At 49.9% G+C, this 26,365-nt stretch overlaps 1 protein-coding gene across 3 annotated transcripts in view; it reads left to right on the top strand.

Moving 5' to 3' along the window:
* The first annotated feature begins 262 nt into the window (after positions 1-262).
* SLC22A3 (solute carrier family 22 member 3) overlaps positions 263-26,365 on the top strand; it is a 118,447-nt gene continuing 92,344 nt past the window's right edge. For 2 of the 3 annotated variants that reach the window (XR_006717701.1, XM_045500209.1), the window contains exon 1: positions 264-760. Coding sequence is in view for 2 of the 3 variants with exons in the window: in XM_045500209.1 (XP_045356165.1) it covers positions 347-760 (414 nt within the window). In the remaining variant the exon portion in view is untranslated. Of the gene's footprint in view, positions 761-26,365 lie in introns of all 3 variants that reach the window. The other variant, XM_045500210.1, reaches the window with a different exon arrangement.

The following is a 26,365-nucleotide window of genomic DNA, read 5'->3' on the forward strand; positions in this document are numbered from 1 at the left end:
GGGGGCCTCCGAGGCGCCGCGACCGAGACCGGAGGGTGACCCTCCAACTTCCTTCTGGAGCGCGACTCCGGGGCCGACCGCAGAGCAGGCTGCCGGCGGGGACCGAGCGGAGCCCCGCGCCAGGCCGGAGGCGGCCTCGGCCGCCACTCGCGGTCCCGGGCCGGGTCCCCGGCGCGTCCCCGGGGAGCGCGGCCCGGGCGGGCGGGAGGCGGGGGCGGCGGGCGCGGCGCCCGGGGGCGTGAGGCGGGGAGCGCGGGGCGGGGTGAGGCGGCGGCCGGCGGCGGGGCGCGCGCTCACTCGGAGGCCGGGCGGCGGGCGGCAGGACGCGCCCGCGGGGTCGCGCACCATGCCCTCGTTCGACGAGGCGCTGCAGCGGGCCGGCGAGTTCGGGCGCTTCCAGCGGCGCGTGTTCCTGCTGCTGTGCCTGACGGGCGTCACCTTCGCCTTCCTCTTCGTCGGCGTGGTCTTCCTGGGCAGCCGGCCCGAGCGCTACTGGTGCCGCGGGCCGAGCGCCGCCGCGCTGGCCGAGCGCTGCGGCTGGAGCCCGGAGGAGGAGTGGAACCGCACGGCGCCCCCCGAGCGCGGCGGCGACGCCGGCTGCCGGCGCTACCTCCTGGAGGCGGCCAACGGCAGCGCGGCGGCGGCGGGCGCGCTCAGCTGCGCCGACCCGCTCGCCGCCTTCCCCAACCGCTCGGCGCCGCTCGTGCCCTGCCGGGGCGGCTGGCGGTACGTCCAGGCCCACTCCACCATCGTCAGCGAGGTACGGGCGTCGGGGCTCGCTCGGGGTGGGGGTGGGGGGCGGCGGGGCGGGGGAGAAACCCCCGGCGGGACGGGACGTCGCGGGGAAGGGCCGCGGGGGCGCGGGCACCTGTTGGTTGCCTCGGGGGGGGGGGGAGGGGAACCGACCGGGTTCATCCAGCGCTCGGAAGCGCTGCGTCCCGAGTGCCCGGGGAAATGCCTCTCGTGTGTGTCCCTCTGCGGGGGGAGTGGACGGGGGGTGGGGTGGGGGGATGCTTGGGTTTCGGGAGGGAACTGCAAGCTGGGACGGATGCTGAGTTGGGAGACGCTCCGCACGCCCCTCCTGGGGAATCCGAGCGGCCAGCGCGCGGCGCGTCGTCGCCCCCCGAGGGGTTTGCGCCGCGGGGGGCGATGTTGGGTCGGCTCGCGGCGGAGAAGCGCAGCCCCGCGGGGCGGGCGGCTCGCTAGGGCTGGGCCCGAGTGCTTTGTGGTCTTCGGGGGGGTCAGGGAAGGGCGAGACGGTGCCTGGTTGCCCAAACGATTACGTGAAGCGCGAGGGCACGAAGGTCAAGGCTCTCCCGGGTCGCGATTTTGGTAAAGCCGCTTTGGGGGCAAAGAGCAACATCGGAGCGAAATTGGGAGAGCTGAGGTTTTGAATTGAGAGTTTGGGGGCGCCTGGGGAAGGGCTCGGTTGGTTAAGGGTCTGACTTCAGCTCGAGTCGTGATCTCCCAGTCCGTGGGTTCCAGTCCGGCATCAGGGTCTGTGCTGCAGCTTGGAGCCTGGAGCCCGGAGCCTGCTTCGGACTGTGTCTCCCTCCCTCTCTGCCGTTTACCCCACTCATGCTCTGTCTCTCAAAAATGGATAAACGTTAAAAAAAAAAAAAAAAAAAAAGTTTTAATTCTTTCTTTCTTTCTTTCTTTCTTTCTTTCTTTCTTTCTTTCTTTCTTTTCTTTTCTTTTCTTTCTTTTCCCCCTGCTAATAAATTACAGGAGGGCAGCAGAAGAGGCTTCAAGCCTTACGAAGCAGACCCCCTCCCACATTCCTGGGAGTGGCTGCTTGGGCCAGGTGGGGGCAGTCCCCCCATTTCCCTAGGTGTGTTTGGGCATGCAGTGCATTGGGGGTTGCGTGGCCCCTCAGCCCTGGCTGCACGGCCGTTCCTACCCCGGGCTGGGAAGGCAGTTTGGCCGTCTTTATCTGCCCCGGGGGGGGGGGGCTGCCTCTGTGGGGGCTGGGTGGCAGGAATGAGCAGTTTCATTGAACTTCGTCTGCAATCCTAGGTCAATTTAATGTCTGAAAGAAACGATTGAATGTGCTCAGGCAAATTAGGAAAGAAAAACTTTTGTCTTTATTGTCATAAACATTTTAAAGCACCTGCATGAATAATGGAGAAAACACTAGATTCAGCTCTAGCAGTGTGTCACTGTTGATGGTATTCTTTGGTCTGGTGCCACTGGTGTTGGGGTGATTGATCTTTGAGTTCATGCATATTCTTTTTTTACAGTTTATTTCTTTTTTTTAAATTTTAACGTTTATTTATTTTTGAGACAAAGAGAGAGACAGCGTGTGAGCAGGGGAGGGGCGGAGAGAGAGGGAGACACAGGCTCTGAAGCAGGCTCCAGGTTCCGAGCTGTCAGCCCAGAGCCCGATGCAGGGCTGGAACTCACGAACCGTGAGACTGACCTGAGCTGAAGTCGGACGCTTAACCAACTGAGCCACCCAGGGGCCCCACAAATCTATTTCTCTATTTTGAGAGAAAGAGAGTGAGCAAGTGAGCAGGGGAGGGGCAGAGAAAGAGGGAGGAAGAGAGACTCCCAAGCAGGCTCTGCACTGGGAGCCATATGTGGGGCTTGAACTCCCGAACCTTGAGCCGAAATCAAGAGTCCCACACTTATCCGACTGAGCCACCCAGGTGCCCCCAGTTCACGCATGTTCTGTAGAGTGCCAAGCGTGTGTGGTCCCGTAATATGTGCTATAGAACTCCTGGCAGCCCAGCCAGGCAGTGTGTGTGCATGTGTTTGGGGTACTTTAATTTCTACCTAACCTGTGGGTGATGCTGATGACTGCTTTATAAACTATGGTGGCCTTGTGGTTAAGGATCTCATAGTTGAAATGGGCAGGGGGTGGACTTCGGTAGGACGGGGCATTGTCACTAGTACTTGCTTAGAGCTGCACCGGTTAGGTGGCTCCGTGGATAGCCCTTAACCTGGCTGCTCAGTGCCTACTTCCCAGGCAAATCGGAAGATACCATTTGGAGAGAGGACACCTGATTTGTGAAGACATATAAGCCTCAAATGAAGAATAAGATGACCCTCTAAAGCTAAAGGCACACGCACTCAAGCGGGGTTTCTGTGAGCAGACGTGATCCCTAGACATCGGAGAAAGGAGACGTAAAAATCTGTGAGTTGGTGCCCCAATGCTTTAGAAACATTTTGGGGTTCTGGAGTTGTTTCAAGTGATCTGGGCTTATTTCAAGGAGGGACAGGTAGTTTTATGAAGGTCAGTGGCTCCCCAAAGGTAGCGCGTGGCAGGTGGAAGGGCAGGAGACCCAGTGTGGCACTGTCTGCAGCGAGCTGTGTGGCTCGTGAATCACTTAACCTCCCTGGGCTTAGCTTTCTCATCTGTAAAATTAGAGGTTGGGTGACGTCCTACAGATGCCGTCCGTCAGCGGTATTGCTGGATTGCTGCTCCGTGCGCTTAGAACAATGATAAAAATCTTCAAGGAGAAGTTGAATGATAGTCAGCAGGCACTCCTTCAGGCCACCGACAAGTCTTTGAAGCATGTTGGAGAGTTTTGTTTTGTTTTCTTTTTAAGTCCCAAACTGTTTGCTTCTTCTGGCTTGTTTGCTTTTAATGTATTGATTCTTAAGAGGAACCCCCACCTCCCCCCCATCCATTTAGGAAGTTCCGCCATTCAGAGTGACTCATTCGCTTCCAGAGTTCTGCCTGGCTGATATTTTGCTGCCTTGGGTTTTGAATAGGATCTGTTTAGTTTTTGTGCTTTCATATTCTGTCAGCATTCAAGGAACTGTCCTTCTGTGTTTGGTTAACACGGTGTATCCAATGTGTTTTTATAGGCTCAGAGTCTAACGTATTAATCGTGGAAAGAGGGTGAACTGCAAGAGTTTAGAAGGGAGAAGGGCAGACCAGACTCCCGGATGTCTCTATCTGGCTATTCTATTTCATCTTTGCACCCCTGTGAGGAGACATCGCTGTCCCGGCTTTGTAGAAGAGGTACCTGAGGTGGAAGGACCTGCCAGAGTCCCAGACCTTTTAAGTAGCACAGTTGGGTTCAGATCTAAGGGTCGTGAGTGTAAATCGTCCTCCTGTCCTCCATACGGCGTTTGAAGTCTTCGGGAAAGTCCAGGCAACTTGGACTTGGTTCGTGGAAAGGCTTCCCCTTTCTCCTCATCCCCGCCAACCACTCACACTTTAGAAGCTGCAGGAAATCCCGGGGGCCTCTTCGTGTTGACTTCATTCCTCGGGCCAACCTGCCATTGTATTTCATTGCCCGGTGGCAGGAACGGGGTCAGCCATACAGCCAGACCGGCGGATGAGAATGGCTGTCTCCTCTTGATGTGGACATTGCAGAATGGACATCGGCACCTCACCCACTGTCTTTCCATCTTTCGAAGCAGAACGGCTCCAGGGAGTGAAGTCAGAAGCCAAGGCCAAGTGCAGGGCCATTTAAATCCAGCTCCCTCAGTTACTTCTCTTGCTCAAGGCGAGGCAGTAGATTTTCCACCTGCGTGTAGCTTTCTCAGCGCAGACTTTCTAAGTCTGAACCTTGGCCTTGTCTGCTTGTCAGACACTGGCCAGAATTAAGCATGAATTCTGATATAAGCAGAATTAAGATATAATGCAGAGAAGTCCGAGCCCCCTCCCCCCACCCCAATATTTTAATTCATTGCCTAGGGAGTGAGTCTTTGAAATGGATGTTAGGACTTTTAAATGCTTGCTTGTATACCATAAATGGGAAAAAGAAAGAAAGAAAGAAAGAAAGAAAGAAAGAAAGAAAGAAAGAAAGAAAGAAAGAAAGAAAGAAAGAAAGAAAGGGAAGTTCCCTCTAGGGTCTCACTAGGAACTGGGCTTCAGAGCACCTTTTAAAAATAGTCCGAATCATGCTTATTTTTCCTTTCCAGATCTTTTTTTTCCCACAATAAAAGTAAAGTCCATTTGAGGGAAGTAGCCGGAGAGAGTGATGGCTGCTTTGATCTGTGGGGCTTCACATGTCTCTGCTTTGCCTCTTGAATGTCTGTCCCACGACATAAGGTCAACCCACAGACATCAGTGCCGCCAGCATCCAGGCCTCTCTGTTGTCAAGCATGGAATTGCGCTGCTGTGGAAACTGGAGAAAATCTATCCAGGCCCACGTTTTAGTCTGTGCTCAGTCTCTGATTTGCTCTGGGTACTTGAGAAAGATCTTGCTTTTGTACTGTTTTTATTTCTAATATTATTTGGACCTCCTTTTTTTTTTTTTTTTTTTTTTTTGGCTATATCAACCTCACCAGGAGGACATCTGTTTTATTACTACTTTGAAGACCCACATATGTGGCTGTTCATTTTCATTTCATTAATTTCTCCTCTTTATTATTTGTTCTTGTTTCTTGGATTTACTTTTGGTATGCTTCTTCCGATTTGCGTTCAATCCATAGCTCAGTTATTTTCAGCCTTTCTTCTTTTCTAGTATAAATATTTAAAGCTATAGATTTCCTTCTGTGTACTTTTTCGACTGTATCCGACAAGTTTTGAAAAGCTAATTTTAATATTTCATTCTCAGTATTTGTAATTTCCCTTATTGTTTTCTCTTTGGCCCATGATTTATTTAGAGGCTTGTTTTAAAATTTCAGCTGTGTGCTGATGCTTTTATCTTTTAATTGTTGACTTTTAATTGTTGTTTAATTGTTTAACTTTGGAGTGGTCAGAGACAAGGTCTGTGTGACATGGCCTCTTTAGACTTTATCGAAACTTGCTTTTTGGCCTTTAAGAGGTCGATTTTCATAAATGTTCCCTGCATGCTCCACAAAAATGTACAGTCTTGGGACACATGGGTGGCTCAGTAGGTTGAGCGTCAGACTTCAGCTCAGGTCATGATCTTGCAGTTTGTGGGTTCGAGTCCCATGTCTGTGCTGACAGCATGGCTCCTGGAGCCTGCTTCAGATTCTGTGTCTCCCTCTCTCTCGGCCCCTGCCCCCCTCCCTTGTGCTCTGTCTCTCTCTCTCAAAAATAAATATTAAAAAAAAAAAACAACGATGGACAGTCTTTAGCTGTTGGGTGCAGGGTTTATAGATGCCCCATATTTGAAGCTTGTCACTTATGCTGTTAAATTTTCCATTTGCTTGGTCTGTCAAAATTAACTCACAGGTATTGAAATTTGTCATTATGTTTGTGGGTTTGTCAGTTCCTCCCTATTTTTCCAGCAGACTTAAAAAGTCACATACATGGGGCAGTTTTATTAGATGTCTGTGTCTACAAATTTAGAATTTGCTTTTAACCTACATACTGAATTGAACCTTTTATAGGTGTGGGGACCCTATCTAAAATCCATGTTGTATATTGTTTTAAGGTCTCTTTTGTTTGAGACTGATGTAGCTACTCCAGTTTTCTTTCAGTTAATATTTGCCTGCTGTATTTTATGTTATCTCTGACTTTCAAGCTTCCCATGTTCTGATATTTATATGTATCTTTTATAAAATGCATATAACTTTATTTAGTTTTTAACTGCTATGCTTAGTCTCTTTATGTTCATTGTATTAATTGGTGTATTTGAGCCTGTTATACTACACTATTTTCTTTGTCTTGTCCTTTCTATGCTTTTTTCCTTCCTTTAAAAGATGATTTTTCAATTTGTTTTTCTTACTCTATTTTGTTCCTTCGTGTGTTTGGAATTTAGATGTTTTATTTCAATTCTTTCAGTGGTTACTCTTGACATTTAACTATGTTTACTTCACAGAGCCTAAATTTAATACTGCAAACTTCTCCTCAACGAGTTAGGAATCTTTTTATTTATTTATTTATTTATTTATTTATTTATTTATTTATTTTTATTTTTGAGAGAGACAGAGAGAGAGAGAGAGAGCACACAAGCAGGGGAGGGGAGAGGGAGAGAGAGAATCTGCTATCAGCACAGAGCCCAATCCCATGACCCTGGGATCCATGACCTGAGCTGAAATCAAGAGTCAGACACTCAACCAACTGAGCCACCCAGGTGCCCCGAGAAGATTTTATTTTTAAGTAATCTCTGCACCCCACATGGGGCTCAAACCCGCATCCCTGAGATCAAGAGTCACACGCTCCACTGACCAAGCCAGCCATTGTTCACCATTATTCTTGAAAGATGGTTTTGGTAGGAAAATAGTTCTGTGTTGCCAGTTATTTTTCCTCAGTGCTTTGAAGATGTTACTTCTGTCTTAAGGCTTTCGTTTTGCTTTGGAGAAATCTGCTGACCATCTAGCCATCCTTTTTCTCTCAGGTTGTATCTAAGTGGGTACTTCTTTTGTTTACCCAGATTGGTATACGTTGCCTCTGAAAGGCATCTGGCGTATAATAGGCACTCAGTAAATATTCATTAAATGAACCAATTGTTGTATTTCCTTTAACTGTGAATTTTGGTTCTTTTTAATAAGTCCTGGGTAACTCTCAGCCATTATCTCTTCAGTGTTACCTTTTCCATGCTCTGTTTTTTCCTTTTGGGATTCTAATTAGACATAAGTTGGACCTTCTTTTGCTGCCCCTCGTGAATCTTAACATTATCTCATATTTTCCATTTCCATACCTACATGTATGGTCTAGATATTGTTTCAGACCTACCTTCCAGAACACTGCCTTTCTATTCAGAGATTTGGAATCAAAGGACTGAGGTGGGGTTTGGGAATCTTCATTTTTCCCATGGAGGTGGTCCATGGAGACATGCTGAGTGTTTCTTTATGAGGAGCATGCCGAGAATATCATGAGAGGAACAGCCTTATGTGTGGTTGAAGCAAGTGCCATTCCTCCAGACACTCTGAGACCTTGGGACAAAAGCATCATCCCTTTCCCTGGAGGCACGAGTCCCAGATTGTATCTGGTGAAAAGCCGCTGTTGATCTGCAGAAGCTTGGGGCTCTCCAGAGATGGGCAACTGACAGCAAAATCCCATAACTGACTGGGCTGGGGTGCCCACAGCTGGACCACACTCCCTGCGAATTTTGGCAAACCTGAATAGAGCTCTGGGGAGAGGCAGGGGCACAACCGAATGGGATATCCAACAGATATGGCATTGATATTTACACTTTCTGATGTATCTTTGGGATTTGATAGATCTGGGCCTAAATGCCAGCTCCTCTGTATTTCAACTTTGAGGGCAAGTCACAGAATCTGCCTCAGCCTTGGTGTCCTCAGCTCTAGAATGGGCGTAATAACACCTACCATGATGATGGGTAGGTGTTATTACCTACCAGTAGGAGGAGGAGGGAGAGAGAGAATTAGTGGTGTGCCAGATTTGACCCTGCAGCTGTAGTTTGCTGAATCCTGGTCTAGCATAATACATCACTAATAAACTTGGCTTTAAATATAAAGAAAAAAATCTCTCAGACATTAATTTGCCCTTAGGGCAGACAATACCCTGTACTTTCCTCCTGGACACACACGAGATTGTATTTCCCAGCTTCCTTTGCAGCTAGTAGGTCATGGGACAGAGTTCTGGTCAGTGAAGATGGGAGAAGTGATATGTGACTCTGCCAGGCCCGGAGCCCAAATAACCTTCCTCTGGGTAATCCCCATCTCTTCCTTGCTTCCCTCACCTTCCAGCAGAGAATGCTGATGCCCTAAAACATGGTGGAGTCCTTAGATGGAAGGAGATCCATCCCTGAAAGCCTGTGGGGAGGAAGTCTACATGGGAGTGTGAAATTAATGAGAAATAAACTTTCTTGTATTAAACCACTGATATTGGAGGGACTGTTTGTTGCATCTCTTAATGTGAGCCTACCCTGACTAACACACCATTTGAGCATATTTTCTGTAGGTTGCACGTCCCTGATTAAATGGTAGGGAAGCTTGTTCCTTCAAGACAGTCCTCCCCTTGGTCTTTGCACAAGGCCACCCTGTCCCTGCCTGTGGGCATCTAGAGCCCTACAGGCCCCTGGCCTCTCTAGCACCCAGTGCTCCAGCCGCCCAGCTGCCCTCTCCAGGCTCTGGAACATGCTGTTTCCTTTTCTCAAAATACCTTTCTTCTTTTTCCATAAGGCTGTTCCATTTTTTATGCAGCTGGGAGTTACCTATTCCAGAAGTACCTTCCATAATTTCCACCTGCCCTCCACTCCCCACCCACACACACACCTGCCACTACCCTGGGGGGTATCTGGATTCCTTCCTCGCCTCAACACCCTCACTGTATGCTAACTGTGCTCATCACTGCCTCCTTTGTCAGACTACAGGTTTCTTGAGGGCTGAGAACGTGTTCAGTAAATATATGTGATGAAATTCCATGGTGTGTAATTTTTTTTTTAATTTATTTATTTAAATTCAAGTTAGTTAACCTACAGTGTAGTCTCGGTTTCAGGAGTAGAATCCATTGATTCATCACATACATTCAACACCCAGTGCTCATCACAAGTGCCCTCCTTAATACCCATCCTCCCCCACCTTCCCTCCAGCCACCCTCAATTTGTTCTCCGTATCTAAGAGCCTCTTATGGTTTGCCTCCCTCTCTGTTATTATCTTATTTTTCCTTCCCTTCGCTTCTGTTCTTCTGTTTTGTTTCTTAAATTCCACATGTGAGTGAAATCATATGATATTTGTCTTTCTCTGCCTGACTTATTTGCTTAGCATGATATACTCTAGTTCCATCCACGTTGTTGCAAATGGCAAGATTTCATTCTCTTTGATCACCAAGTAGTGTTCCATTTTATGTATATGTATGTATGTATGTGTGTGTGTGTACATACACACATACACACACGCACACACACACACATCTTTATCCATTCATCCATCGATGGACATTTGGGCTCTTTCCATACTTTGGCTATTGTTGATAGTGTTGCCGTAAACGTTGGGGTGCACGTGCCCCTTCGAATCAGCACTTTCACATCCTTTGGATAAATACCTAGTAGTGCAATTGCTGGGTCACAGGGTAGTTCTATTTTTAATTTTTTGAGGGACCTCCATACTGTTTTCCAGAGCGGCTGCACCAGTTTGCATTCCCACCAGCAGTGCAAGAGGGTTCCCCTTTCTCCATACCCTCGCCAACATCTCTTGTTGTCTGAGTTGTTCATTTTAGCCATTCTGACAGGTGTGAGGTGGTATCTCACTGTGGTAATTTTTGTGGCTAAATTAGTGAGTCAATGAGAAAAGGGTTGAGTGACAAATTTGACCCCCGTTACAATTTTGGTCAAGCCAGCCCTGAAATTGACCTTCGTAGATTAACGTCAGCTCTTGTCCCCAAACAGGCTGCCCCTTGTTCTTTCTCTTTTACTTTAATTTTATGTTTTAATTTAGGGAAAATGGACATTTCAACAATTCCAATATACTGAACGTGATGTATTTGGTATAATTTGAACGGCTGTGTTGTTGCACTTTCTTAGGCATTATTCAGTTTCTCTCCGCAGCGTCTTGTTTTCAGTGAAGGTCTTGCACAGACGTCAGTGGTTTTATTCTTGGGTACTTGTTGTCCTACTGATGGCACCGTACGGGCCTCCTCCTCACCCCATGAGGTCCGACGAGTCCTCAGGTGGCCACGGCCCTGCAGAAACTGCCCCCACCCCCACCCCGAGGCCGAGGGGTGACAGACCACACCCCTGTCCCCTGTCCCCTGTCTGCACGAGGGTGCTGCCATCCTCAGAATCCTAATTTAGGGGATGTGACCTGGAACAGCAAAGGAACCAGGGAACAGAACTTCTGGCTCTTCGGGGCCATAATTGTTATGTGCTGACGTCCGCTGGGCAGAAAAGGCTATTTGTTCAGCTGTCCTGGCACACTTTTTGGCACATGTGCGTCTTCGACCTAGCCACGCTCCAGAAGCAGCTGCACACGGGCACAGGGCCTGGCTGAGCGAGGGGCTTACGGGGGCCTGGCTCTCAACGGTTCAGAGACACAGGGCTGAGCCCCCCAAAGCTGTGGAGAGGGCAGACACTGCCTACCTTTCAGAACCAAATAAAACCTTTCTAACACTCTTCCTCATCTTTCCCTTTCCTGAACCACAGCCAAGAAAGAAAGTTTGTTTCTGTTCTATGAGGAAAGTTCTCTAAAGTTCCTGGTATCGCTTTTTAGAATGATAAATAATGGTTAATGCCACTGTGTCCGGGTGAGAGATCAGTGACGTGGCTTTTCAAGGATTGCTGGGTTCTAACTGTTCCATGCTTGTTTTTTTTTTTTTTTAATTTTTTAATGTTTATTTATTTTTGAGAGAGACAGAGACAGAGACAGTGCACAAGCAGGGGAGGGGCAGAGGGAGAGGGAGACACAGAATCCGAAGCAGGCTCCAGGCTCTAAACTGTCAGCACAGAGCCTGACGCGGGGCTCGAACTCACGAACCATGAGATCATGACCTGAGCTGAAGTTGGACGCTTAACCGACTGAGCCCCCCGCCGATGCCCCTAACCATTCCATGCTTGCAATAAAGCAAAGCAACTTTGGGGCTGGCTGTTGAGTAGTAATAGAGAAAAACAGCGAGGGATGCGGTTTAGGGCCTAATAAGAAGGTGAATAATGAATGTGATTTTAACAAATTCTTTAAAGTTAAATTCTGCCGACAGTGTGGGCCCTGGGGCAGCACATCATTCAAAGTGTAAGATTGATTCAGTAATTTCACCTCAAAAGCTGTGTTCGGGAAAATTAAAAATGAAAGTCAGGGAACGAGCATAGTGATTGTTGTTGAATAGTTTCTAAAAGCTTAGACCGTGGTCTCTGACGAATCAGAGAAGCAGACGGCGTGGTAGAAGGAGAACCTGGTCCAAGATGCAGAACCCCGTCACAGGTTTCTGTGAGCCACTGGGGGCAGTGGGCCACATCTGTGGACCTCTGTCAATTAATTGCCAGTGGATTTCCAAGGTTCCTCCGTGTCTATCCTTCCACAACCAAATCCGTTACCAGGCTCCTGATGTATTTAATCCCTGACCCTGAGCTCAGCGTCGTCACATTCCAGTGTCTTGGAATGAAGCTAACTTAAAGCCTACAGGTGTTAGTTTCTGGAAATCAGGATGGATTCCTCCCCAGGGCGCCTTTCTTTCGGGTGGGCATGCTGTGTGCCGTGAGTGATGTCCACAGGAGCACAGGGGAATGTGGTCGATGGGTGTCCCTGCACCCTGCAGAAGGTGCCCGTCCTGCCTTCTTCAGCATTGATTCTAGACCCCAGGGCCTCGTGGAGAATCTGAAAGGGACATGCCACGGGCCACGCACACAACGAAAACTCCTAGGGGGAGGCAGGGGGGAGTGCAAGCCTAGACTTCAGAAACAAAGGTGATTATGACGCTGTCTGATCTGGTCTTGGGAGGCTGGTGACTCCTGCTGTGGGGTAGGAGCAGGGGAGATGACCAAGTGACAGGTGGGTCTCTGGCTTTCCATTTGAACAGCGATGGCTGGGGCCGGGAGTTGAGACAGTAACATGGGAAAATGAACAAGAGCTTCACAAGCCTGTTCGTACTCACACCCTTTGGCCTCAGTGATCTGATCATTAACGTTCAACCGTGAAACTTAACATTGAACGTCTGTGCCAAAACATTGAAGTATTTTAAGCAATCCTGACAAGGTTGCGTCCGTTGAAGGGGCGTATAACATTTCTTTTATGGGGTTTGTTAACTTACGCTGCGCTGATTTGTAATAAAACCCAAAGGTGAGTGTGGGAGACCATGTTTTCTGGTTCCTTAGGATAGAGTTCAGAGACCCACTTTGACAGGCTTCAAAACACCTGGGAAGTTAGACGCGCACTTCCTCACAGGTGCAGGTGATGGCAAAGCAGAGCTCACGGTGAGAGAGTTTCTTTTGTATCATCAGTCAGAATTGTTTAATTTCTCTTGACTTCGTAATGCAGAAATAGGCGTTTCACCTACAAGACCTACATTAGCATATCAGAATATGGGATGCAAGTTTCTTTGGTCTGGAGCGAAAGTTGACTTCATTACTGCCGGTGTCACACGGGGGTGGCTTTGGAAAGTGGCGGTGTTCTGTGAAACGCCACCGGCACCGCGGTGCTCAGCACGAGAGACCTAAGTAAGGGCCGTGGTTAGGTGAAGTTAGATGAAGCCAGGGCGTTGGCGGGTCCCGCTGGCCACACAAGAAGGAAGCGACACAGAAAAACCAGCCCTGACTCTAACGCACCGGGGCCGGTGACACTGTTGGGTCCCAGCGAAGTCCGACGGCTTTGAAAGTTTTTGCCGGTAGCGTTGTCAGGTTTCTGGGGTCACCGCCCGTGTCCTCGTGAGCCAAGGAGGCTGAGGGGACTGCCCCCCCCCCCCCCAGGGAAGACAGCGCTTCCCCAGGGCAGCCTGGACCCCCTCCCGGGCTCCTCTCCTACACGCTGTCCATCCTCCCTGCTCGACAGCGGCTCACGTCTCAGACGCCTTTTCCAGTTGTGGCTTAAGTCCCACGTACGCACAGGGTGGCTCTGATTTCAGGGGCTTCAGCCAACTGGAAGTGCTGTGCGGCCCACGGCACAGGATGAAAGAAAGCATGTGTGTCTCCGTCCCTGGGGAAGGGACGCCACCAGCTGAGGCCTGGGAGACGTAAGCAGAAGGGAGAGGCGCCAGGGCCTCTGGTTCTGAAGACGGTGGCACATTTATGCGGGGGGGGGGGGGGGGGGGGGGAAGGGCATGGCGCTCACGGGCTGTACGGTCGATGCAGATGCTGTTCTAACCACGACACTCGGGAGACACCTGTTCCCGTGCACTGTTCTCAAGCGCGTGGTTGGCAGCCGACACGCGCATGGAAGCCACGGGGATAATTGAACGTATTAAATATCGAGGGTCGAGGCGAAAATTAGGGGGAAGCTCATTAAAACGAATGCGGCACCAACTTTTTAAAAAGTCAAAGAGAGAAAGGAAGTTCAGGGGTTCTGTCGTGGACGGGAAATTACTCCAGGATCCCGCCCCCAGCAGTTCTCCGTGTCGCCGTGTCTGGGCAACTTGGGAATGGTGTGACAGATTTCTCTGGGGGCCTCCTCTCCTCTGTCACCCCCGCGCCCCTGTAGGATTACGACGGCACCCCCTCCAGGGTGGACGACTTTAAATGAAAGCAGGTCAGGTGTGTTACCAAACCATATAGATGATTAGATAATGGCCATTTATGGTTGCAAAATGCTGTGAAGAAATGATCAGATTTCAGACCTGAACCGGTGCGGCTTGGCCTGTCTCTAAAGTTGAATATGTGGCTAAGGATATAGGCTCATTGGTTGTGTGAAGACGGCAAGTTGCTCAGTTTGACATGTGTCTGGGCTTGGATTCTTTTTTTTTTTTTTTAATGTTTATTTATTTTTGAGAGAGAGAGAGAGCACGCGTTGGGGAGGGGCAGAGAGAGAGGGAGACACAGAATCCGAAGCAGGCTCCGGGCTCCGAGCCGTCAGCACAGAGCCTGACACGGGGCTCGAACCCATAGACTGCGAGATCATGACCCGAGCTGAAGTCGGATGCTTAATGGATCGAGCCCCCCGAACACCCCCCAGGCTCAGATTCTTACAAATGGGAAAACTAGCCACTGAGAGGCCGGCACGGAGCGCTGGCCCCTGGGAAGTGCTGAGTGCCTGGCTCTGGTGGTAGTTGTTGATTATAGATATTCAGGAAGTCTACACAGAGAGGCAGCCTGGGTCTGGGGATTAGAGGAAATGGCAAACCCTGGGTCCGAGGAAAGCTTTTGTCTGGCAGACCACCAAGATTCCAGCACTGAGGGACATGGCAGGGGTCCACCGTCTGGAGCTGGTGGAGCTGGGGCTTAGCAATAAAGACTGAGGAAAGATCCAGGATACGAGGTCAGAGCTATGAGCTTTGACAAAACTTCCCAAGGCTCCTTTCTCCAGCTGTGACCTCCCCCCGTCAGAGAGCTCCACTGATTCCCTTCGTCTTGCTCTTGTCTCTAAATGTGGCCTCCCAGGCCTGGGTGCGCCTGGTCTGGTCTGGGGGTGAGGAGCCCAGACTGGCTCAGGCCCCACGCTGTGTTCTGACCGCAGGCAGAGCAGAGCACTGCCGGGCTAGGGCCTTGGACTTCCCTGAAACTGGGGAAATCTCGGGGCGCTGCAGGGTGCGGGCGGAAAACCCCGCAGCAGGTAAAGATGTTTTTCTCAAGTTTCACATAAAAGAGGGCTCTCCTGATTGAAGTTATGGCTGTTTTATTCGCGGTGGTGGCACTGTGGGAGACAAGTGACGGTGTGAGCTGTGTGTTGGTTGGAACTGATGCGTTCTGTGTCCCCAGAGAGCAGGCTGCTGCCAGGAGAGCCCCTGGGGAGGGAAAGAGGACGGCCAGAGGCACACGCTGAGGCCCTGCGACCCCCCCCCCCCGAGTAGAATGTGCTTCTTCTCTGGCCAGTTGGGGTGGCAGCCTGGCATCTGTCCACTTCCCTGGGCCCCCTGTGGCTCTGGGGAGGGGGGGGTGGCTCACTGTCCGTGATCACTCGGAGCCACACACATGGCTCTGCCCGCTGCCTCCTGCGCTGGCTGGTCGTTGATGAAGGATTTTGGAAAGAAAAGGACTAAGGCATCACTATACCACGAAGCCCTCTCCGTCGCGTGTTTTCATGCACAAACCCCTGAAATCCTTCAGTAAATCAGGACGGCAAAGGTTCCCCAGAGGTGCTGTGTTGGGACGCACCGCTGTGGCTCATGCCAACTTTCTGGTCGGGTCAATAAGACACATTTGCCTCATGTTTGGGGGCCGTTTTCAAAGTCTAAATGATATCACGGTTTGCTTGTCCTGTCATGAGAAAGTGGCCTCAGAGAGAAAAGACCAAAAGGGCACCTCCCCAGTCCCCCTGAGGTCTGTGAAATGAGCACAGAGCAGTGATGGGGGGGGGGGCAGTAATCAGGAATATCGGGATTCAGGTTGAGTGAATTTGGCTAAATTGCTCTCTATATTAAGCAGTCCAGTCCCCTGACTTTGAATAGGCATGAAAATTTAATCCATGAAAGTAGCTTAATCCCTGATAGGGACACAAAGCCGTGCTGGAATATACTACGTGTAACTATAACCTTACAGTTATTAATGCACATTACTGCTTGGAGACTTTTTTCCTTACTAAATTACCGGAAAATGTAGTAAACAGTCAACTCGTTTAATCCTCACGCACCCTGGGAGGCAGGTGCTCTTTTGTAGGGAAGGAAAGTAAGGTACAGAGAGATTAAGTAACTTGTCCCATGTCTGGATCACTGGGAAAGATTTTTTTTTTTTTTTTAATTTGAGAAAGAGAGAGAGAGCAAGGACGAGCGAGGGAGAGGGACAGACGGAGAAAGAGAGAGAATCCCAGGCAGGCCCCCTGCCCAGCACGGAGCCCGACGCCTATGCACAGATTTGCACCTTAGAGACTAAATACGTCTCAAGTGTACAGATATCACCTGTGTCTTCGTCCCCTGTGACAGCTGGCCTGAGATGTCCCCGGAGCTGTCTACCCGCAGGGATCAGAGACCCTGGGATCATGACCTGACTCCAACTCAAGAGTCAGACACTCAACCCACTGAGCCACTCAGGTGCCAGGAAAAGATATTTTTTGATGTCTGAACCAATAAGAAGTTAATCGATGTCTCCAGGATCTAAACGGGGCTTCCGTGAATCAGTAAGACAAAGGTAACGGGCCTGGTAGGAGAAGTGACAAAGGATAGAGACAGCTTTCATGAAAGTAGACCCAAAAGGCCATTAAGCATAAGAAGCAATGCAGATCCATTCGTAATCAGAGAAATAAAAATGGAACCAAGATAGCGCTTCACACTCATTAGGCTGGTTAGAAACTACAAGCCCAGCAGTGCCAAGGGTTGGTAGGTGGCAGGATGCCTGCTGGAGGGCACGTGCAGCTGTTTTCCATCACAGTCTGGAACCGCGGATGCCCGTGAGCTGTCCCCGTACTGTGACCCAGCAATTCCACTCCTGTGCATTAAGTCCCAAAGGAAGCTCTCAAACCCATCCATCAGGAGGTAGGTATGTTCTCTGCAGCATTACCTGGGTGACAGAGAGTTGGAGGCAGTCTGGGAGAGAGGGAATGTCAGATGCGGTGCATACGCCCCATGCGGTTGTCAGAAATTGTGGGTTAGATGTTCGTATGGCCTGATGGATGGTCCATAAAGCCTCGGGCAGAATAAAAAGTAAGAAGCAGAGTGAGGTTTAGGATACAATACCATTTCCATAACACTAAACATATGTGGACACAAAAGAATATAGATTCTGTAAGAAGACGAGCAAAAAGAGACACCTTAACCCATCAGTATAATTCCTTTGTGGGGACGGGATGGAAATAGGAATAGCGATAAAATAGAATCGATAAAAAAATAAGGTAGGGGTCTTGTATAACCAATGACTAGAATACATTATAATTCACCCAACCTTCTTCCATTGAGGCTCAAAAGGGACAAGGGGGTAAAAAGCAAGAAACGGGTTTTTCTGCCAAAGACACTCAAGGGCCTTGTAAGATGTCTTAGAAATCACCCAGCCCCTGGTCTGTTAAATGGATCAGCCCGTAACCTAGGAATATCGACAGGGTCTCACTAGGGTTCTTGCAAACTGTGTTCTTGCCAATCCTTGGCTTTGCAACGCCCGTCCCTTTCAGCAAAGTAATTTTACTTTTGTCAGTTTTATTTTGGTGTTAAGATTGTTCTGTTTTCTAAGAGGGGAGCTAGAGTTCTTCTAAAATAATATTTGAAAAAACACAGGATAAATATTCCCCAGGATCCCTCCCAGATCTAAAACTGTATATTTTTTTTTTAATTTTTTTTTCAACGTTTATTTATTTTTGGGACAGAGAGAGACAGAGCATGAACGGGGGGGAGGGGCAGAGAGAGAGGGAGACACAGAATCGGAAACAGGCTCCAGGCTCTGAGCCATCAGCCCAGAGCCCGACGCGGGGCTCGAACCCACGGACCGCGAGATCGTGACCTGGCTGAAGTCGGACGCTTAACCGACTGCGCCACCCAGGCGCCCCTAAAGCTGTATATTTTAAACAAAACAACCATCTTGACTACCAGTGTTTTAAAACTTGGGAGTTTGAAATGTCAGGTCCACGTGTGAGTGTATATAAGAAATTTTCCCGGGAAGGTGTTGGGAACTTGTCATTCCTAAATGCTCATTCAGCCTTTTTGTTAGCTTTCAGTACACCATGGAACATCATGTAAGTCTATGTGTAGATTTGCACCTTAGAGACTGAATACGTCTCAAGTGTATGGCTACCACCTGTGTCTTTATCCCCTGTGACAGCTGGCCAGAGATGTCCCCGGAGCTGTCTACCTGCAGGGATCGGAGACAGCACTGCTGAAGGACAGAGACAGGCGATTTCAGCGGTCACTGGGGATGCTGTGCCCCAGATGCAGACCATTGCGGCACAAGTGGGTCTTTCCTGTACATGTCACATGGAAGATGTCCCTCAGATTCCATCTCAGAAGTCTAATATAAAATGTAATAATTCAACCAAGTCCAGTAGTGCATTCCCAATATTGCTTTTTAATCCACAGTTTTTATTATGCTTTTCTGCGTTCTCGGATATAGAATTTCAGGCATTGCTTTTGTCTTTCAAGATCATATCATCTTCCTATTTGGGAAGCAGAGGTAGCAGATACTGTGCAGAATCTTCGGGGGCACTAGGTTCTTGAAGTCCTGCGACTGGGTAGCTCCGCAGGTCTTCCAGAAACAGGATGCTGTAGTCTGTCATCACTGTCCTTTTCCATTTGCCCTCTTTCCTTGTCTTTTGGTTCTTCGGTGAGGTGCTGTCTTCCCCTGGGCTCCCCAGAGAGCAGAGCCTGAGACGAGGGTTTGTATATGTGCTATTTCATGCCTTAGCACAGCCAGGAAACAGGGGTGGGGGCAGGGAGGGTGAAGAAGGGGAGAAGGAAGCAGGCGGCCTCACCATTACACCCTTCACGCCCCTGTGCACCCTGCCCCCGAGAATCAGGTGGAGGACGAGGGACAGAGAGCAGAGAGGGTGGAAAGGGGAAGAATTTATCCGCTGGCTCCCGCCTCCCTGAGGTCAAAGTTTCCCGCCCCAGGCATTAACTGGCTCATGCTTTCAGGTTATCCTGCAGAGGGCGCGTGGGGCTCTGACATAGGAGGGGGAGGTGCAGGGCAAGGGCAGGAGGCCAGGAGCTGGGAGGGGGGTGGGAAGAGAGGGGAGGGGGGGGGTTAGAAGGGGTGGGGGAGGGGCGGCCTGCATCAGGCGGTCAGAGCTCCCACAGGGCCAGGTCAGGAGGCAAGTGAGGAATAGTAGATGGGAGGACTGCAGAGACGGTCTGATACTGGGACCAGTAGATCACTAGCTCCTGCACAGACTGGAGCTCACTGGATTTTTGCCTCTCTGTTCCCAAACGCCTGCATGGGGTGGATCCCCTCCCACCGTGTTTTGCCCGGCTTCATGTCAGATGCCCTTGGCCCCTGCCTCCTTGCATGGGGCCGCCTCGAATCCCCAACTTGTCCTGTGGAGTTTTCCCCTTCCGATACTGGGTTCTGCATTCTAGCTCCCATTTTCTTTACGGCTCGCAGAGGGGGCTCTCCATGGGGGACCAGCTGTCCCAGTTTGCCTGCCATCGAGGGGGTTTTCTGTGATGTGAGACATTCGGTGCCGGATCTGGGAGAGTCCTTGGCAAGCCGGTACAGTTGGTCACCTCGAGCACGCTACCAGCAGAAAAAGTGATTCACAAGATGTATAAAAAATGAAAACTTGTAAACAACTTGGTTGTGTATTAGAGGGGAATATGGTTAAATAAACATAGTGTACCCATTTGATGTGATACGGCAGAGATGATAAAGCCACGTTTACAGCATCGTAATGCGGACGTGCTGGGGAGACAATATTAAATTAAAACAAAGGGCTGGGCTATCAGTGTGTGCATATTGCACGATTGCAATCGTATGTTTAAAACCTTCGCGTGCAAAATTGGTTGTTGTAAAGCAGGGACCGCCTACACCAAGGCCTTGAAAGGAGAGACCTTTTAGTTGCTGTTGCTTACATTTTTTTCTTCATGGAGATCTTCTTTTGCCAAAGTCAGCGCTAAAATACAGGTAAGGCCATATTAACGTTGTGGTCATGCTGCACTTAAAATTGGTGAGCAGAGGGGCGCCTGCGTGGCCCAGTCAGTTGAACCTCTGGCTCTTGATCTCAGCTCAGGTCATGATCTCAGGGTCGTGAGACTGAGCCCCTAGTTGGGCTCTGCATTAAGCATGGAGCCTGCTTGGGATTCTCAATCTCTCTCTCTCTCTCTCTCTCTCTCTCTCTCTCTCTCTCCCTCTCCCTTACCTGAGCTCTCTCTCTCTTTCTCTCTCAAAAACAAAATGAAGTAAAATAAAACAAAATAAAATAAAGTAAAATAAAACAGAACGCGCATGGTTCGTTCAAAGTAACCGCAATTGTTTTGTTCACCTTGATAGGATTGCGAAGAAACCAGGCAAATCTACAAAAACTAGAGCGTGCAAATAAGACCAGGTTTTCAGCAGAGGAAAAAGCTCTCCGTAAGGCCCACTAATGCGAGGTTGTGAAATCCTATAGCTAGTGAAAGAACAGTATTGATAATTTCTTACCCAGCACAAGTACTTGATGGCCTACCCAAAAACCTCCAGAAAAGAGGGGGCTGTTCAGGGAGAATCCCCTGGGGAGAAGGAGTCTCTAGCATCAAGGGTATCCAGTCTGGAAACTGTCATAGGTGACAAGATGCCTCTTCTTCAACCCAACGCAAGGTCAGAAAACAAAGCTGGACCTATAATTGCCTCGCTTGCTCTGAATAATCAAAAAGGCGATTTTGCTGTGCTTGGCAGGAATTAAGGGTTGAATCTGACCCGGCTTTAATAGCTAGAGTCGGTTTACATGTGTTAGAGACCGTATTACATTTTGCATTGTCCAGTTTATATTGTTTTACGTTAGTGATTTTTTTTTTTTTAACTGTGTGATGAGATGCCCTCATGTGATTCCTGAACCATTTATTTATGTGTTTGAGGTTGTGTACTAGGTGGGGGTTGTTTTGATCACTGACTTTTATTTCAGTCATAAAAAACATAAGAGCTAGATATGTCCTGGGTACTTTGAATGTATTATATTAGCATCAAGATAGCCTTATGACAGAAGTCGTTGTTATTTTCCTGTTTTCCGAAGGATGGGACTGAGGCCGTGAAGATGGGCCGCTGTGGGTTGCATTCCTTCTGAGGTCAGCCTCACCCAAGCCAATGACCTGTCTCTACCAACCTGACTCCAGAACAGTGGCTTTCAGAGTCTAGAACCACCTGGAAGGCGTGTGGGGATTGAGATCTCTGGGCCCCACCCCAGAGTTTCTGAGTCAGTCGGGCAGGGGTGGGCCCGAGAATCTGGATTCCCAGCTGTCGCTGATGCTGTGGATCCTTGGGACCACACTTTGAGAACCACTTGGTCTAAAAGGAGGTTGGCTTTAGCTCATGAATTTTCATGAGGATGGTGACCGGCTAACCTTACACTGGAATGGAAAACAATGACTGTCTTCAAGTAAGGTTCATATGAGGTTTGGTTCTTCTTAAAAATGCAGCTACTACTCACTGATGTGCCTTCTTTCTCAGTCATATTCTCTTTTAGCCCAATGTCGCCAGATGGGTCTTACGCACACAGCATATTGGTCACAGCACGGTTCTATTTACAGAGCAACCAAGGCTCCCTCTTGTCTATGAAACGAAGTTCGGGTACCACCGTCTGGCATTGATCTCACGTGCCTGGAGCAGACTGTCCAGTGCCTTCCTGTGCTCTGCCAGTGTGGTCCCCCCCCCCCACCAGTCACCCCTGAAAGCGCCACCGAGAGTCCTGTCAGCCCCTGGAATGTGGTTCTGGAGGGGCTGTCTATGGAGTGGCCAGGGTGTGCCAGACACGTCATAGGTGCGGGGGCGCCCCCTACCTTGTGTTCTTCCAGCTTTCTGTCTCTGTTGCCTCCCCTCGAAGGCCCCCGGGCCCCCAGGACCATCTCTCCTCTTCCTTCTCATCCTGTTTAGATTCAGGCCCAGTTCTGCAGCCCGCATCTTGCGCGGCTCTGCTCCCCTGCTCCACGCCTGCCTGGCCGGCCGAGCACGGTCCTCGCCGGTCCTTGGGCCTCCGGTGCTGGCGGGCAGCCTCCCTCCCTCCGGAGACTCCTTCTCCACCGTCTGTCCTCCCCACACCCACCCTTGACCTTCCCTCCTAGCAAGTCCCTTCACTTTCCACTGCCCAGACATAGAAGACTTGGAAGAAGAAGCTTCTTGAGTGTCCTGCCACCTATAGGAACTTACCCGTGCCAGCTCCCATCCTAGCCGCCTGACGCCCCTCCCCATGGAAGGCTGTTCCCTCCGCCGTGCCCACTTCTGAGGTGATCACCCCCTCCCCCGCTGCTCTGTCTCCTGGTGTCCTTTACTGACATCTTTCCCCATCCACGTTTAAAGGTGCTCAAGTGTATCTCATCTATAGGACACCCTCCCTGATGCCCGAATATCTCTACAGCTGAGGTCCATGTTCCCCCCTCCCCCAGAAGCTCATCTCCTGAAAGGCCTCTCGCTCTAATTGCCCCCACGTTCTCACTCTCCACCCACTGTGCTCTCTCCATCCTCACCATCCAGAATCTGCTCTTCCCGGGGCCTCCGGAGACCCCGGGGGCTGCTGTTCATTCAAGCCTCATCCCTGGTCCCATGTATCCCCCAAAGTGTCACCTGTGCTTGAGGGAGGGGCATGATTCATACTGTTAGTGACCCTGCTGTCATAGGGACCTGTTCATATTTCACTGTTTTGCTCATCCTGTGCCCCCAGGCACCTCTGTCCCACCTCTGCCCGCTAAGCCCCCTGTCTGCTGAAGCCAACACACCCAAACAGATGGGTACAGCTGGGCGGACCCCCATCTGCTGGTTCCCGCACAATTCCAGGAACCGTGCTCCGAAATCTGGAGACATCTGCAGAAAATATTCAATCTAGTAGAAATAATTTAGATTAACTCTCCTGTAACCCATTATCTCCACCATTGCTGTTATTTCCAAGTGCCTGCTTGGAATGTAGATGCTCTTAGGAGATTTTCATATTGGTGATTTCATTTTCTCATTGTTCTTTATTTTCTCAGCCACGCTCTGTCTGGAAACAGCCCAAGCCTCAATGCCTGACTTAGCATGTTGACAAATTATCCCTGACTGCCTGTGTTTACTTGTTTAACCTTTTCGACACGAGGCCAAAATCCATTAGCATTTCAAAAAATCTGGTAAATAATGCTGTCGTAGCCTGCTGACATTTTCCAGGCTATTACGAAACCCTTCCACTCAAGTAAGTCATGGGAACCAATATCGGAATTTACTACTTTGTGGAACCATTAGCACAGCAATTCCGGTGACATGTGCTTGTAATTCTCATGGGCCACTTTATAGGTATTTTCATCTCCGTCTTTGAATCCTTAAGAGAACCAAATAAAATGCAAATAGCCTTACATGTGAGTCTTTTAGATTTTTTTTTTTTTTTAACATCAACCCTTAGAAATTTACTGGAAATTTTGGCAATTTGTATGTCACGTTAGAAATACAAATGTATTTCATGGGAAGTTTTCCGAGCAGGCCCAACGGGGAGTGCTTGTCTCTGTTCCGTGATGCGAGGCCTCAGATAGGAAGGCTCACAGGCTGAGATGACCCGATGGCCCGTGGCAGGAGCCATCGGGCAGTTAGTATCCACGCCAGCTGGGACGTCATCTGGGCCCGTCTGCTGACACAGTGGCACCTGACCTCTCCAGGTAGCTAGGGCTTCTCACTGGCAAGGCGGCCTCAGACTTCCCACGTGGCGGCTCACAACTCCTTGTGAGTCTAGCTCATACTGCTGATGGCCTCCCGTGGAAGTCACGCCGCATCACTTCCGCCGCGTTCCGTGGGCTCCAGGAGAATCGCAAGCCCTGCCTGGATTCCAGGGAAGGAGAGTTCGATTCTGCCTCCTCGTGACAGCATGACAAGGTTGTGGGGTGGGAACTGGGGTCCAGCCGTCCTTAAGCAGGCCACAAGTCCTCGGGGGCCCCCCACCGTTGTGGTGCGCTTCTGGTCCCTTTTTAATAGTCATCCTGCATCGGTGGGCGTCCACGTGAATTTCTTCTTGTTGTAGCTGTCTTTCTAAGAACTGACCATTGAGGGCCGTGGATATGCAGTGTCAGAACCAGGCGTCGCCAGTGCTCTCACAGTATTATCTATCAAGCAAGGGGGAAGGGGGTAGGGGGAACATGGCATTGATACATACCATTGACGGAATTATACTCTACTTTCTGAGACTTTCAAATCACTGGTAAAAGTATTCATATCTTACTTGGTGGAGTATTTGACAGTGTTTAAAGGACATTCACATTAATTCCTTTAGTTGAGGCTGCATGAAAACAAACTTGATTAGAATCTGAAGACTTAAGTATGTCTGTTGTGTGAAACAACGTAATGGCTGACCCAGTGCTTCGGGAACCGTCTAGGGCTATGGAGAGGCCCCTTGCTATAAAGTCCCGCAGTCACGCTTTCTGGTGAGCTGCTTATATCCTGGAATCCTGCCCTGCGCTGCCCCTCCTGTGTCTCCTGGCTGACCCTGCCCGCTTTGCTCCCGCTCATCTCCGTGTGTCCAAATGCAACCAGCTCTTCCAGGCCTGGCTCAAATCCTGCCTCCTGCAAGAGACCTTCCCTGATACGTGCCTCGCAGCTGGGACTCATCTCTCTTCTGTGCTTCCAGAGCCTTCTATGTGTCTCTCACGGCATTTAAATTTTTTTTTTTCAACGTTTATTTATTTTTGGGACAGAGAGAGACAGAGCATGAACGGGGGAGGGGCAGAGAGAGAGGGAGACACAGAATCGGAAACAGGCTCCAGGCTCTGAGCCATCAGCCCAGAGCCTGACGCGGGGCTCGAACTCACGGACCGCGAGATCGTGACCTGGCTGAAGTCGGACGCTTAACCGACTGCGCCACCCAGGCGCCCCTCTCACGGCATTTAAACACATTCCACTTCGTATTCTCTTCCACATGCTGCATCCCCGATGCTCAGCTGGAAGCTTCTGGCAAACCGGAGCCTGGCTTTGGTGCCCTGTCCGTGCACGACAACGTGCCTCACGGCCAGGAGCAGCCCGTAGAAGTGTTTTGAATGAACGAGTGAAAGAACGAATGAACGAACTATCTCTACACCATGCTTTGCTTCCTCGTACTTCTCTCAGGCGTGGACGAGACAAGGCCTGGGGGTACTTTATATGTGGGAGTACCTGGTGGCTCAGAGGAATCTTCCCTGGCTCACCCCAGATCACACAGCTGTAGCGAGAAGATGGTGGCCTTTGCGACGCGGGCCTTTCCCGCCACTCACGCCTTCCCGGCACCAGGGCGCTCATCCCTGGGGGCCCCGGCTTTCCAGTCGGGAGCACATGTGGAATGGGAAAGACCGCGAAAAAGAAAATAGACTTGGAGGCAGGGAGGTCATTTAGGCTTTCTCTGGGATGAGCGCCAACCTCTGGTTTTAAGCACTAAGTTAGAGTAAAGGAACGTGTGTCTTGCCTCCTTGCCCGCGCAGTGCCGCGGTGTGCAGCGGTGTGGTGTGGCAGGTGGATCCTCTGTGAATCCCAGGTGCCGCTGAAGTGTAGACGGAGTCGTGAGGCTGCCCAGCTTCGGAAGTCTGACACCCGCCACTTTCCCGAGTGGGTAGGTGAACAGCACCACGGGAACGACTTCATGGCCACCCAAAACCTTGGTGGCAGCATCTCTTTCCAGGAACCGATCAGGCCAGACCCCAATGAGATCTGGCGCCCAAACAGCCGGATCCACCTCAGCGCACAAAACTAGCACCACCGCCTTTCTGAAATGCCCCGCGAAGTTTAACACCAGAAATACAGCCTTAGCCGTGGCTTATTTTCTTGTGTCTAGCTTAGTCAGAGCCAAGAAAAAGATAAGCGGCCAAGGTGACACTCTACTCTAGAACCCTCTCTCCTTTTCGAAACAAACATGATTTTAAGACCAAGGTGCATAACTCTGGTCCTCAAGAGTTTGCCCCTCCCCCCAGCCCCCAAGCAATTGATCCTAAGAGCAAAATGAAGCTGCTGGAGCAATGTTTGAGGACAATGAATGACCAGACTGGTACGATACCCATGCCATTTTTTTTTTTTTTTTTGTATTATACCAGTTGTAGAAAATTTTAGAGAAAACTTGAGGCAGTATTCAATTGGCAAAATGAAGGCAGTAGCTCACTTACTAAAAAGAGACCGTTTAATGAAGTCTATGTAATTATTTACATTTTTTTAATGTTTATTCTTGAGAGACAGAGAGAGAGACAGAGCATGAACGGGGGAGGGGCAGAGAGAGAGGGAGATACAGAATCCGAAGCAGGCTCCAGGCTCCAAGCTGTCAACACAGAGCCCGATGTGGGGCTCGAGCTCAGGAACCATGAGATCATGACCTGAGCCAAAGTCGGACGCTTAACCGACTGAGCCACCCAGGTGCCCTATCTGTGTAATTACTAATGCTCATTTGTTTAGAAGAAAATAACAAGAGTTTTTTTTTTTTTAGAAAACCCCCCAAACAAGAGAAT

Source organism: Leopardus geoffroyi, chromosome B2 (assembly GCF_018350155.1).
Source record: "Leopardus geoffroyi isolate Oge1 chromosome B2, O.geoffroyi_Oge1_pat1.0, whole genome shotgun sequence".
NCBI classification, from domain to species: Eukaryota; Metazoa; Chordata; class Mammalia; order Carnivora; family Felidae; genus Leopardus; species Leopardus geoffroyi.